The following is a 13,027-nucleotide window of genomic DNA, read 5'->3' as shown; positions in this document are numbered from 1 at the left end:
CTGGTGGACGAGAGATATATGCAAAAAAAAAGGAGCACGCGAGGTAAAAGTAAATAAGCAAAAGAGGCATTCAAAAGCACACGCGAAGCGACAAGAGAACAAACGTCGGCATCCACACACGCTCCGACACGTGTGCACGAGAAGCCTCCACGACGTCTTCTTCTTTTTGAGTGAAGGAGAAAGGGGCAAGAAACGAGCAGATAAAGCGAGCGCGAACAGCACACGAGCAGCTGTCGCTCGAAGCACGTGCCCGCGCAGACAGAAAAAAAAAAGAAAAAAAAAATGCACGTCGATGTGCGTGAGCTGCGTAGAGGAAGCCTACACTAATGAAACCCAGAAAAGGGGGAAATTAGCCACGGTGTGCGACAACACACTACACCACACAGGCCTCGTGGCGCCCTCCGTCTCACTGTCTCCTACTTTCTTCACAAATCACCCAATGCGACGTACCAAATTGGGGAGGAGGGAAGCCCCCAAGAATGAAACTGGCGCTGATATCCTATGGTGAGGACATACACAGTAACACGCGCAGGTGCACACCGAGACGCTTTGAGCGGCCACACAGTCTCAGACACAACGAATTTGCGCACCACAGTGTAGGCGCCACAACTTGTAGGAAGGTGCAGAAAATAGAGGAGAACAGGGGAGGGGGAAAGGATATTGCTCGTTTTCGTTGTTCGTATGAAGAAAATGAGTTCTGCCCGGGCGTCCGTGTTGCCGGGCGTGAGCCCCTATGTGCGTATGTCTAGAAGAGAAAGAGGGAGGTGGTGAGTAAGAGTGTGTTGGAAGTGGTGAGCGAGTCGTGTATTCTGCGGCGGAATGAAAGAGACCTGTTTTCGAGGGTGTAATGAGCACAAACAACAGCAGAGATACGGCGCAGGTGCGTGGAGGCGGCAATGAGAAGATGCGAGAGAGAAAAATCGTCGCAGAATCACACGCCGAAAAAAAAAATCCGTCCGGGTTTCTTTTGCGTTGCTGTCGTCCCCTTGGCTCGCCTCTCTGCTCCTGTTATGAAGGCTCTCACTGCTCCTTCACCGCAGAACACTGCGTGTCCCACAGCCTCGCTGAGATGCGGAGAAGATTCAGAACTCGTGAGACATCCACGTCGCAGCCGGATTGGCACGCGCATGCGAGTGCGGTGGTTGTGTCAGGGAGTTGGTGCACTTGCAGGTGCTGTGCAGCATACGCGTGAGCGCACAGAGTACAGAACATGAGAAAAAACACACACACACACACTCACAGTGGTACGAAATGACAGAAGGCACAGGCAAAGCAACCGCGATGGTCGTTTTATTCGAATACACGAGTAAAGGGAGACGAGAGAGGAGCTGCGGGTGTGTGTAGGCGCACAAGGGAGGCGTGTCAGTGGGCATCAGAAAAGGATTCCAACGCAGTCAAAGGTGATGAAGTATAGTGTGCTGAGGCTAATACCTACACAGCGCTGCACGGCGATATGAGCTATGAATGGCCATCATCACTGAGCCGTTGCTAAAGGCCGCTTCATCCGGTTTCTCGAGTCGGTACGTTAACCGCTCTCGGGACAACGCTAACAAAGGGGAAGTGGGGCCCCGTAAAGGTACTCCACGCGCACACGTGCGTAGCGGAGAGCTCGAGCGGGGAGGAAGGATTCGCTAACACTGTATTACAGCGACCCTCACGACAGCTTTTCCTTTCGAGTCTCTTATGAGTGATGGGCTTTTCTATACCTCGCAGCTTTTCGTCAGAATCATATCTTGGGGTGCCGTACTGCAGTGACGCCGGCGATCGGTCGCGCCTTTGGATCGACTCGGCGCCTAAGATGTCCCGAAACAGCTTCCCGCGTCATTTTGTTGCTCCCCTACTCCTTGTGTTTCTTGCGTAGCTGGGCATAACTATATGCACCTCCGCTGGCCTGGGTAGATTGGACTGTCAAACACATGAGTCTATGAGAATATCTTTCTTCCGCGTGTTCATTCTTTACTGGAGAACATAAGGCGATCTCCCCTCGGCTCCCGGTCTGTCACAGGCCCATCGCGTGGTGCGCAACCGCGGGGCAGACGTGCTGCAGCGGTGCCGCCTCGGTGGCCAGCGCGCGACCTCTGCCTCCAAACACCAGTCACCTGCGGCGCAGCTCGCCTCACAGCCGCTGCCCGAGACGAGCTGACACGCTGCCTGTCGTAGGGATGACCCAAGCGTGCTCACTGTCGCGGCTCGCTCCGACGCAACGCCATCCAGGACCCAACCTCGCCCCCGGCATTCGTAGCGCTACATCGCTCTGACCTCCCTACATCCTAGGTACCTGGCCCTGTCCAGAGGCCGCTCGGTATACGCAGGGAGAGTGGGAGGGGGCGGGGTGGCTCTGCGTGGGCTTCCCTCCCACACAGCGGGGGAGGGAGGGGGGGGGGGGGCGCTGAGCCGACGGACACCACGCACTGGGGTGTGTCTATCCGCTCCCCAGGGTCAAGAACAAAGTGCAAAATAGGGAAGAAAATGAACACGGAATCGAGCACAACACGTACTGCCCGATCGAAGGAACAAGACCGCTCGGCCTTTTTTTGTTTGCTGAGCGATGTGAGAGAAAGGGAAACAGTGAAGCAGGTGTAGAGAGCAAAAATGGTGGTCACGTACGACCAAATTGAACCGTGAGGAGTGCGCCAAAGAGAGAAGCATTGAAGACAGATCCCCGCTTCGGTGTTCACCGCTCTGCTTCCTGCCCACGGTGGTAACGGAATGCACACGTCCCCGCAAACACACGCCTCTACGTTCGTTTCACAACCCGTGACGGCAGAAGAAGCGGAGGAGGTGCAGAGTCGTTGACGCAATGCAAGAACAACAACAACAAAAAAAGGCAAACCGAATCGGAGAAACGACTTCAAAACGTGTGATGTACAGACAGCAGAGTTGGGACAACGAAAAAAAAAGGGGAGTTCAGCACACGGATGAAGCGCTTAAGAGGACGTTGAAAGAATCGTTGCGGATGCACGGCGACAAAAACAATAAGACGAAAAATCGATAGACATACACCCGTACACACACACACACACATCACATATCGCATCACAAACGAGTGATTCAGTCAGAGAAAGAGGAAGAGCGGCGATCCAATGCCACTCGATGTCGGCGAAGGAGAAAAACAGTTCTGCGTCAAGGCGAAGTCGCCCCCACAATAATGGACAGTATAAACGCCGAGCAAATCAAGACGGAAAGGGGATGTGCACACGCCACGCGCAGTGCGAGGAAGCACACAACTGCAGCGACAATAACAAGCAAACCCCCCAAAAGTCCATTCCTGAAAAGGCGAAACAAGACAGAAAGACCAACTCAACAGAGGCTAAGAAGCAGCACGAGTCAACCTCCGTGAACCTCCCTCGTTCATTGTTTCCTGCTGATGCACACCTGCGGCTTCCACAGTCAGAGGACCCTTCCTCTCCGCCACTCCTCCCAGGAGTCCCTTCCTCTGCAGTTCACTGTCGGCCTACAGTTTTGAGAAGACACCTTGCATAAACTCCGCCTCAAGGTCGACATCCACGCCGCCCTGAATCGCCGCCAATCCCACCTCCAGGATAGCTTTCTGGAAGAAGGGTGGAAGCCTCAGCGGAGACTCACTGTTAGCAAGCGGAGCAGCGAAGTCGTTCCACGCTTTAGCTATGGCCTTTTCCAGTTCCGTCGTGTTGACATCACCGATGTTTGACGCCTCGATCTGCACAGAGACGTTCTCCACCGGAAGTAACTCGTAGCTGATTGAGCGACCTGTCTCGGCGCTGATGTTGCGAACCCCGCACGCGGCAGACAACCGAATTGCCAGTACAGGAAGAGGCTTCCGGGTGCGCCATGAAGAAGTCTTCTTGATATCGAAGGATCGGGAGACAGCGGCGGATCCTGCGCATGACCCGCTCTTCTTTTCGGTGACAATGTCAGCCAAGGTCGCGACTTGCCACATGGATTTGGGGTGCACGTACAGTCCGAGAATGAGGTCCTTCGCAACCACCAATACTTCGCCGTCTTGCGGCACGTCGAGTACAGGTGCCTTTGCCGCCTGCACGTCGGTGTACAAGTAGCACTCTCGGCACGCCTGGTACAACTCAGGAATAATATCCTCGAAGAGAGATGTGTTCCACTCCGCTGGTAGGTCATGCTCCACCCGCAAACGTCCCGCCTGTGCCGCGTTGTAGAGAAGATTATTCACGCTTGTCAGGGTGGTGCGTATGGCCATGTCGCGAGAGATGAGGTCAGGCATCGCAGACGCGGTAGGCGCTGGAGCACAGCCAAAATCAACCGGGTTTAAATCCAACATAACGCGAAGCGTGTCCGCTGTCATCACGGGCGGTGTCATGGCGCGGATGCCAATTTTCGCAAAAACATCATTGAGACTCTCAGCTGCCTTGCTTGGCGCTTCTTCATCCAGTTTTTTCTTGATTTGGCTGACCACGAAGGCGTCAAAGTCACCAATGAAGATTTCCAGCACTTTCTGTGCAATGCCGCACGCCTTGCTGTCCAGCTGATGGTAGACAACCAGCTGGCCCCAGTCAACCTCTAAGTGCGGGAACGTCGCGCTCCACCGTCCATCTGGTAGCAGCGTGAGACGCAGCACTGCCTCGACGTCGGTTTCGTTCAGGGTGACCCAGAACGTGCCATCGCACCGTATTCCCATGTAATGAAAAATAAATCGCGACTTCTCCACCTCCATAGCAAATCCCTTGGAGTGTAGGACTAAACTCTGCTCGTCTGGCAAGGCAGTATTGACGGTGAGAGATTTCAGCTTAAAATGCTGTAGCACCATTTCGCCTACCCACACATGGTCCACTTCCTGCTCGGGAATGACGAGGGTGTTGTTATCCTCTTGAATCTTGGGAATGACAGCAGCTGCAATGAATCTGTTTATAACGGTCGACGTCACCGCCACAGAAAGATTGGCTGGAGGGCAGGGGACGATGTTATTGGCATCTGTCGTGCGAACTCTCGACAGGGGACCTGTAGACATCATCTGCAGCAGAGAGATGACAGCCCCGCAAATGAACAGGAACACCAGCCACGACAAGCAACGCCACCACCTCCGTGCCCCGACTTTGCCGCTGCTTCGTTTTCCATACACCGGCATGGCGACAAACGCACAGCGACGAAATACACGTACAAACAAGACAGCGGGAAACACAGGGGGAAGGGGGTAGAGCGAGCGGCAGTAGCGAGGAGAGGGAGAGAGGTGATGCGTAATACTGGGGAGACAACGCGGCAAGGCGGTCGTAGGACACAAGCCAACACGATGAAATAAATAAGGAGGCACGGCACAACGGACTGGAGTTGTGGGTACTCGCGTAGAGACGGCGGCGTTTATGTGCCCGAGGAGACAAGGGTAGAGGAACCCAACGGGCAACGAGCAAAAAAAAAGAAAAAAATTGAATAGTGAGGCGCAGTAGGGGTGGCGAAGTGTGGCACTTGGGGCTACGTGAGGACGCGATATAGACAGTGGCAAAGAGGACGCGCCATGCAAGGCAGAACTGCTGCGAGGCAGCAGTGTCATGTATTCACGAAATAGAAGAGTGGTGAAATAAGATGAGTTGGACAACCAATGCAATAAAAAACATGTGAAAGAGAGAGAGAGAGAGCAGAAGAGGGTAGGAGGGAACGACTTGCTAGAAATCCTATCTTGTAGGCGCGGTACATGACCTTCTCGCCCTTCCCCGCCCCTCGTCCCTGCACGCCGCTACGTGGGGCTCTGTTGCTCGCATATAGCCCAGAGCGAGTGCGGAAAGCACCTAGGCTGCACCTTTTGGCGTCCCAGTCGGTGACATCTGCCTCGTATGATTCGCTGGTGACGACGGCCATACCAACGACAAGCAGAGTGCAGGCGCACACTTCTTTCTCCAGGCATTGATGGTCAACTTGTAGCGCTGGCAGAGACACTCACAGTCGCAGTTGATGTCAGAGAGAGAAAAAAAGAAACCTTGAAAGGAGCAGACGCCTCTATCACACACACACACACACATCCTATTCAGGGATACTAAGAGCTAAGCGTGGTGCTTGACCCTGAAGGATCTAAATCGCAGCGACGCGCACTGCAGCAGTCCGTGCACTAGAAAGCATTGGCGCCACACCATCTGTTCGCTTTTAGAAGAAGGGCAGAGGATGCTCGCCTGCGATTGAGAGAGGCGCAGAGTGCACTTGTGCGCTTCTACACCCTCCTTTACAGTTGTAGGAGCGGACTGACGGATCCGTAGTGCCGCAGCGCAGAGACGGATGAAACCGACGCTGTAGCACCTGGTGGTGCGACGGCAGTGAAAGACTCCTGAAGTGGTGGTGTATAGCAAAGGCAAAGACATCTCAACCTGTCGGCCCCTCCAACAAGTTCCTTCATCTTGGCACGTTGAGACATCGAGACACCGTCCTCGTTGAGAATGTCCTCCATGCGGAACTCGGCCCACTGCAGTGCGGCATCATCGCTAACGTGCAGCGCCACAGATGGAGGAGCTGGCAGCGGCAGTATAGTGCTGGGAGTTGTTGTCGCGTCTTGTAAACTGTTCACAGAGGAGTCAGTGGGTCGCGGTGCGGGGCAGTCCTCTTCGGATGCTTGCTTACGAGTGTGAGTCAGAGATGTGGTGCGCGATTCCCTCGCGTACTGGACCGCAAGTAGTGTCAGTCAGAGATGTGGTGCGCGATTCCCTCGCGTACTGGACCGCAAGTCGCTCAAAGACCTCCTTTAGAACCAACAATGACTTGTCTGCGGTATTGGGTCGCAGGTAGTCTTCGAGCAGCACACACAGCGAGGGCTGCGGGAGGGCGGAGATGGGGTTATTTTCTATCATGACAAGACGGTCCAGGGAACGACCGAGCTGCCTGAGGTCCTTTACACACATGTTGGAGCCGCGGTACCAGCGCTTGTGTCGGCTAATAATGTGATGGAACCACTGCCGTCGTCCGCAGGCTTGCCCGATCGCATGAAGGATGGGATTCACGTAGTGCGCTGAACCGGCAGTCCACACAATGATCTCAACAGGGAGCCGGTGCAGTGACCGCAGCAGCTCGCCAACGTAGGGACGCAGATGAATGGGGCCGTCGCGAGCGCCGACAAGCGTCTCATCCAGATCAAACACAACAGTGAACCACGGTAACTGCCGCCGTTCATCTCCTCCACCATCAGCTGTGTCAACAGCGATAGCGGAGAGAGCAGGCACAAGCCAACGTTGCTCACCTCTTGCCATCGCCCGTCGCTGCCTGCGGGTGCTGTGTCGCTGCGAGGTCCCACCCATTGCCACTGCATCCTTCACGGCGGTGTCCAAGTCACTCAACATGGTAGTGCTCGGACTCGGTGACGGCCGTGCAGCGTTCGTGAGGGACGCGCAGCTTTCCGACTTCTTCGCCATCCGCCGGCGGTCAGGCTTCGTGGAGTGCCGCCACACACGAGCGTGGTGCGCATCTTCCCAGCCTGTGGGCATGAAGCCGCTCATAAAAACAGCCCCCATGCCGAGCATGTCCCCCATGTCGGCGTCGGCGTCGGATGTGTCCTCTGAGTCAAGCAGGAAGTCCTGCATCTGCTCGTTCACGAGGTCGTACTCCGAGTACTCGGAGTCGCTGCCTGAGGCCTTCACAAAGTTGACGAATGTCTCTGTCGTGCACGTGGTGACAGAATAAGGGGTGGTTACCTCCTCCATCTTGCAGTCGACATCGGCGTTGCCAGGCAGCAGGCACTGCGTGAAGTGAGTCACACGCAAGGCGCGGCGTGGAAAGCTGTTTCGGTTGTGCCGCGTTTGATGACGGTCAGTGCGCAGAGAGGAGGTGCAGAACGAGCGCCGCAACGCCTTGTGTGGTAACCGCTGCGGACGACTAAAGCTCATCGTGGTGCCAACTAGACTCTGCCTTTTTTTTTGGGGGGGGGGGGTCAACTCTGTCTTTCGGGCTGCGTCTTTGCCTCTGTTGATTCTCTCTTGCTTGCTCTTTGATTCAGCCTACGTGTAAGAGACTGTGAATGCTGTACTGACACCCTCACCGGCGAGGTGCGAGACCCACGCTCATTCGAGGAGAACAAGGGGGAGAGATGTCTGATTTGAGGTCGCTAAATACGAGCTCTCTCGTCGCTATCAGCGTGTATGGCTGCGTCTTCTTGTCTACCCACGGCAGACTTGGGGAACGCAAAGTTCAACTATCGATCAAACGGGATAAGAGATCTCTGCTGTCGCACCGACAAAGCAAAGGAAAGGAAGCGAATAAATTGATGCAGCTATGCTTGCATGTGGGTAAGTGCGCGTGTGTGTTATGCGGGTGCAGGAGGAGCGACCACGAAGCCCATCCAACGTACGCTTCTCCGCCGGCACTAGTAACTCAACATGCAACACCAAACAGAAAGAGCGCTCGCGATAACGCGAAAAGCTCAAAAACCGACCAGTGTAACCCACCCGTGAGCGTTTCCTTTAGAGAACAAAAAAGATCGGAAAGGAGGCGGAGAGCGAGAGGAGTTGGAGTGCCACGAGTGGGGTGTAAGTCGGTGCGCCAACCATCAGCAAGAAAGAGTCACGCTAACAGTACTCTCCCGTCTGAGCGTGAGCCATGCAGGCAACGAAGCGAAGGAGAAGAGGAGCAAAGAGGAAAAAAAAAAAACGATATGCACGCAGTGCACAGCAGAATAAACTACTGCGTGTGTGGGTCGCGGTAGCTCTCAATGTGCTTCTCTCCACTCCACCTCCATACCTGCCACGCATTGCTTTTACCATTCTCCTCTCAAATACACTTCATTCACCCACGCTTGTGAGAAGGGAGGACTGGTTGCCTTCAGGAAGAAGTACGCGCTGGCAAGCACGGAAGCAAACCATCCTCTACCGTTTCGACTCGGTACGCGTGCCGCGGTGGCAGCGGTCGTCTCCAAAGCCGTGGTAAACGCAGGCATATTGACCCATAGTCTAGACACGCCGCTGAACCTGTGGGTGATTTAGATGAGGGTAACCCTACAACGCTGAAGAAGACGTGGGCTACGTGAAAGAGAACCGGTCGACCGAGACGATCAAAAAGGCAAAAAAAAACATATCGCCCATACGCACACAAGCGTGAGCGCGGTGCCAAAGAGCTTCATCAACCGCAGCCTACACCACACAGGTCAAGTCGCAAGGAACGCCTCCCCCATGCGCTGTGAAAGGGGGAGGGCAAGTAACGCCCTGGCAGGCACACGAAGCAGGAAAAAGGTGGAGAGATTCCCCCAACACACACACACAAAAAGGCGAAGACTGACGACTTAGCTTGCGCTCATCGTGAGCAAAGGGATAACGCGGCACACGCGCCTGCTGGCGCATCGCGAAGCAACCAGACACGCCCTCTGCAGAGTGTGAAACGTATTACTTAGTGAAGAGCCCCTCCTCCTCCAACTCACGTTGTCGAATGCGCTCATTACGCGCCTCGATCTTCTTCTGATCCTCGGTAGCCAGGTCGTACGGATTGCCTCGAAGTCGATACCGTGGGTTCACCGCGTTCATCTTGCACAGCGTCCAGTTACGACGCTCGAGAAAGCAATCGTTGGTGGCGATGCAGTCCTCTACACTTTCCTTCTCCTGAAAGCACTTGGTCATGACGATGCATTCGATGAGCGCATTCTTTGGCCGCCAGCAGATGCTCTTGTGCTCCTTTTCCATCTCCCCTTTTGTCTTTTACAGCGGGGTGTGGACTGCCTTCTACCTACGGATCTCTACTGGGCACAGAAACCTAAAAAAAAATGCAGCCAGGGATCCACGTGCTGCTGGTCACCTGAACACGAGAAGTGCGCCGAGGAAGCACGAGGTGCGCCTACTACATGCATACCGCGTGTCCCTGCAGCACGAACATCAACGGGGATGGGCAGAAAGAGGAGGTGTTTTGTGTCGGTAACGTGTTCATGCGGACGTGTGTGACGTGCAGTTTAGCACAGCAGAAAAGGGTAAAGGGGAAAAGAGAAGGAGAGAAATGATGAGACGAGCATATCTGTGCAGCAGTGCCGGGGCACTCAAAGGGGAACGTCTATCTTGACGACGTCAGCCCTCCTTCCTCCCTCCACACCTCAATGTCACCAGCAGTTGTCTCTCTCTTTCTCCGTCACTCCCCCCAGTTCCTCATTTACTCACCGCGTCATTGTCATCGCGTTTGGCAAAAACTAGAGGCAGCAACGAGGGACATGTGCACACATGCGACCATGTGTGAAGAAAACTAATGAATGTCATTCAAACAGCAAGACACTGTCGACTCCGCCCAGCTAAACTATCCCGTGGCACACATCCAGCTCATCCGTGCACTGTGCTCTTTCCTTGCTTCTATTAGTCGCGCGCAACACATCTACGCCTGTCAACATGCAAACACGCATTTGTTCATCGAGAAATATCGATAGAAAGCGAAAAAGAGTGGGGGGGGGGGGAGGAGGCGCCGCAGAACGCGGCTCAAGGGCGCCTCACTGGGGCCATAGCGGCAAACAGGTACTCCTCACCGGTCATTCACGCAAGGCGTTCAGCATTGATGGACTTGATCGACGTATGTGTTCCTCCCAACGCGCGCGCGCACACGGAGGTGCGCAATCACACGCGCTCCTCCATCATGTAGATGTGTTTGACATGCCGCCGGCGGCGGTAATGGACTCAGGCACGAGCACCTCGACGGGCGCTTTAGGAAAACGCACACGCACTGTCGTTTCGACGCCAAAGGTACAGTAGATGTCGATGGAGCCGCCCCACATGCCCATGTACACCTTCGATGTGGATAGTCCAACACCGAAGCCACCCAGGTGACTCTCGTAGTGATCACTTGTCGTCCAACCAAACTTCCAGATGTTCTTGAAGTGTTGCGGATGAATCCCACCAGCGTAGTCAATGAACTCCACAACCACCCACGTATCGTCGCTGGCATATCGGATGAGCACATCAATCTCAGGCCTCAACTTAAGTGTCGCTGCGCAGGCGTTCTTGAGGACCTCACGGAAGATGTACGTGAGGTGGCCTTCCACAGAGCAGATACCGAGCGAGGAGACTGGGGTCGGCCGCGTCTCCGGCAAATCTGCGGGACACGAGAGAGGCGATGTGGAGGAGCTCACCAAAATCCCGGGCGGAGTGCTGGTGAGGATGCGCTTGTCTTCCTCCAGGTGAATCACTAACGAGTGCACGCTGTCACTCTCCACCAGGCTGGAAAAAATTTCAACAACAGCGCTGCCGGCTCGCCGCAGCAGCTCGACCAAGTCTGTGTTGGAAAAAATAACCTGCTGCGTGTCAGCAGGATGAGTCAAGTAAAGAAGGTGTTCGTGAAGGACGCGCCACGCAACTCGGCGTCGGCAAAAGCGAATGAACCACCCGTTCAACTCGTCAGACCGGATAGCCGCTTCGTTCACCATGACGTCCAGCAGCGACTCACGCGGTCGAAGGAGTTTGAGTGCAAGCGTGAGGGGGATAGTCGCCTTCCGTCGATCCCAGATGGAGAAAGCAGCTTCTACCTCATCGTGCGTCATGGCAGCATTCGACAGGATTCCGAGAGCGCCAAAGCTGTGCGTTGTCGATGCTGAAGTCAAGGAAGAAACGCCGGTGGCGCCAGTGCCACCCTTGGCGTCGCGCAGCGCATGACTGCTGGTGCTGTCGCTGCTGGAATACAGCTCTGTCGGCTCGTCGATGAAGCTGTCGTCGTCCGTGTTGCGGAAACGTGAAAAGAGGGAAAGTGAGCTGCCGTAGTCATGCCGCTCAAAGTTGATATCTGTCGACCTCTCGAAGATTCCTTGGTGCGGACACTGCTCCAGACTTCGGTGAAGGGCGACGCAGTAGTTAAACTCGCGGAGGACGTACGATTTGACCCACCGGAGACGATCTGCGTGTGGCTTGCGCATTGTCTTCTGGATGATCGGGTCGGAGAACGACTGGTAGCATCTTGAGGTGCGGATAGCCATCTCTCGCACAATCTGATGCACAACGCGGTTCTCCACCTGCGATGGCTGCAGTTTGCTCAAGGCCGGCAGATCTAACGGAGTTCGCGGAATTGTCAGGTAATGCTGCAGTGCCGTGGAGTTACAGTGGGGTCTGCGGCTAAAGGACATGGCAAAGCTCCGTACTTAAAGTGAACAAAATGGGGGGGGGGGGGGCGGGGGGCGACGAAGAAAAGAACAGACAAGGTCGAGGGGAGAAAACGCCGACTGAAAAGCTAGCCGAGCCAGGACCACCCCCCCTGAATACGGCAGTCAGTCAAAGTGTGTCACCACACCCTCCTCGTCGCAGGCAAAGAACGGAAGTAGGTGAGCGGGAGAGAGAAGGAAGACGCGAATCAAAGGGAAGTGGACCAACAAAAACAAGAACAAAGTTGAAAGTAGTCCAACAATTCAGTCAGAGAGGCGTCGAGGTGCGCGCTGCCTGTTGAATAATTGTGCTGAAACCTGTGGCAGGGATGCGACCAGGGCAAGAAAGAAAGGAGAAAAGGGAAAACGAAAACGAACAGGTTGCGTCGCTCCCACGAGAAACACCAAGTGGCGCCCAGGCAGGAACTCTTCGATGCGGCCAAGGCTAACAAAGAAAAGAGCCCCAAATGAATGTCGACTGTTGACGCGCTGCTTCACCAACTCCCGGGCTTTCTGGGAGATGCGCAAGTCTGAACGGGTGCAGCACTGCAGATGCGCACATGGCAGCGTGAGAGAAGCCACTTTTCGTACCGGTACTACCGCCCACTTCGCGTAAAGGGGTAGCAGTGGTGCCTCAACATGACACGCAAACGTAGCGCTAATGTGCACCCAGCCCACCGTTTCCCCAATGCGCGCCTGAAGACCCGTGTGCTTGTGCAGCTTGAAAGAGTAAGAGCAGAATGGATGACGAATAAAGAGGGGCCACGAGATCGACGATCTATCGACCTTCTTGCTCCCCCGCACCTACAGTGTCTGCTGCGGGAGTGCGTACACACGTGGGTGCGGATGATGGCATCGGTAATGTTGTTTTCAACAATGAGGGTGGACGAGATGGGGAAATGGAGAGGGCCATTGATGTGAGAGACACCAAGAGGAAAAAAGAAGAGAGCAAAGACGGGATCGAGTGTGTGTGTGTGTGTGTGAGTGTCAGTTCTGCAGAAGTAGAAGCACATCTGC

At 54.9% G+C, this 13,027-nt stretch overlaps 4 protein-coding genes across 4 annotated transcripts; all 4 read right to left on the bottom strand.

Annotated features, from left to right (window-relative positions):
* Window positions 1–3,454: 3,454 nt before the first annotated feature.
* On the bottom strand, window positions 3,455–5,077 carry LBRM_20_3540 (putative expression site-associated protein 5 (ESAG5); the record flags this gene model as incomplete). Its single annotated transcript, XM_001564584.1, has 1 exon — window positions 3,455–5,077. The coding sequence occupies one exon, from the start codon at window positions 5,075–5,077 to the stop codon at window positions 3,455–3,457; it is 1,623 nt and encodes a 540-aa protein (XP_001564634.1).
* A 1,471-nt stretch (window positions 5,078–6,548) lies between these two features.
* LBRM_20_3530 (conserved hypothetical protein) lies at window positions 6,549–7,808 on the bottom strand (the record flags this gene model as incomplete). Its single annotated transcript, XM_001564583.2, has 1 exon — window positions 6,549–7,808. One exon carries the CDS (start codon window positions 7,806–7,808, stop codon window positions 6,549–6,551), a length of 1,260 nt encoding a protein of 419 aa, XP_001564633.2.
* A 1,488-nt stretch (window positions 7,809–9,296) lies between these two features.
* On the bottom strand, window positions 9,297–9,590 carry LBRM_20_3520 (conserved hypothetical protein; the record flags this gene model as incomplete). The annotated part of the gene is made up of 1 exon (XM_001564582.1): window positions 9,297–9,590. One exon carries the CDS (start codon window positions 9,588–9,590, stop codon window positions 9,297–9,299), a length of 294 nt encoding a protein of 97 aa, XP_001564632.1.
* Window positions 9,591–10,516: 926 nt separating this feature from the next.
* Window positions 10,517–11,995, bottom strand: LBRM_20_3510 (conserved hypothetical protein; the record flags this gene model as incomplete). The annotated part of the gene is made up of 1 exon (XM_001564581.1): window positions 10,517–11,995. One exon carries the CDS (start codon window positions 11,993–11,995, stop codon window positions 10,517–10,519), a length of 1,479 nt encoding a protein of 492 aa, XP_001564631.1.
* Between the last annotated feature and the right edge of the window lie 1,032 nt (window positions 11,996–13,027).

Source organism: Leishmania braziliensis (genome assembly GCF_000002845.2).
Source record: "Leishmania braziliensis MHOM/BR/75/M2904 contig, possible fusion of chromosomes 20 and 34".
Taxonomy (NCBI): domain Eukaryota; phylum Euglenozoa; class Kinetoplastea; order Trypanosomatida; family Trypanosomatidae; genus Leishmania; species Leishmania braziliensis.
This window is presented reverse-complemented; position numbering and strand designations above follow the sequence as displayed.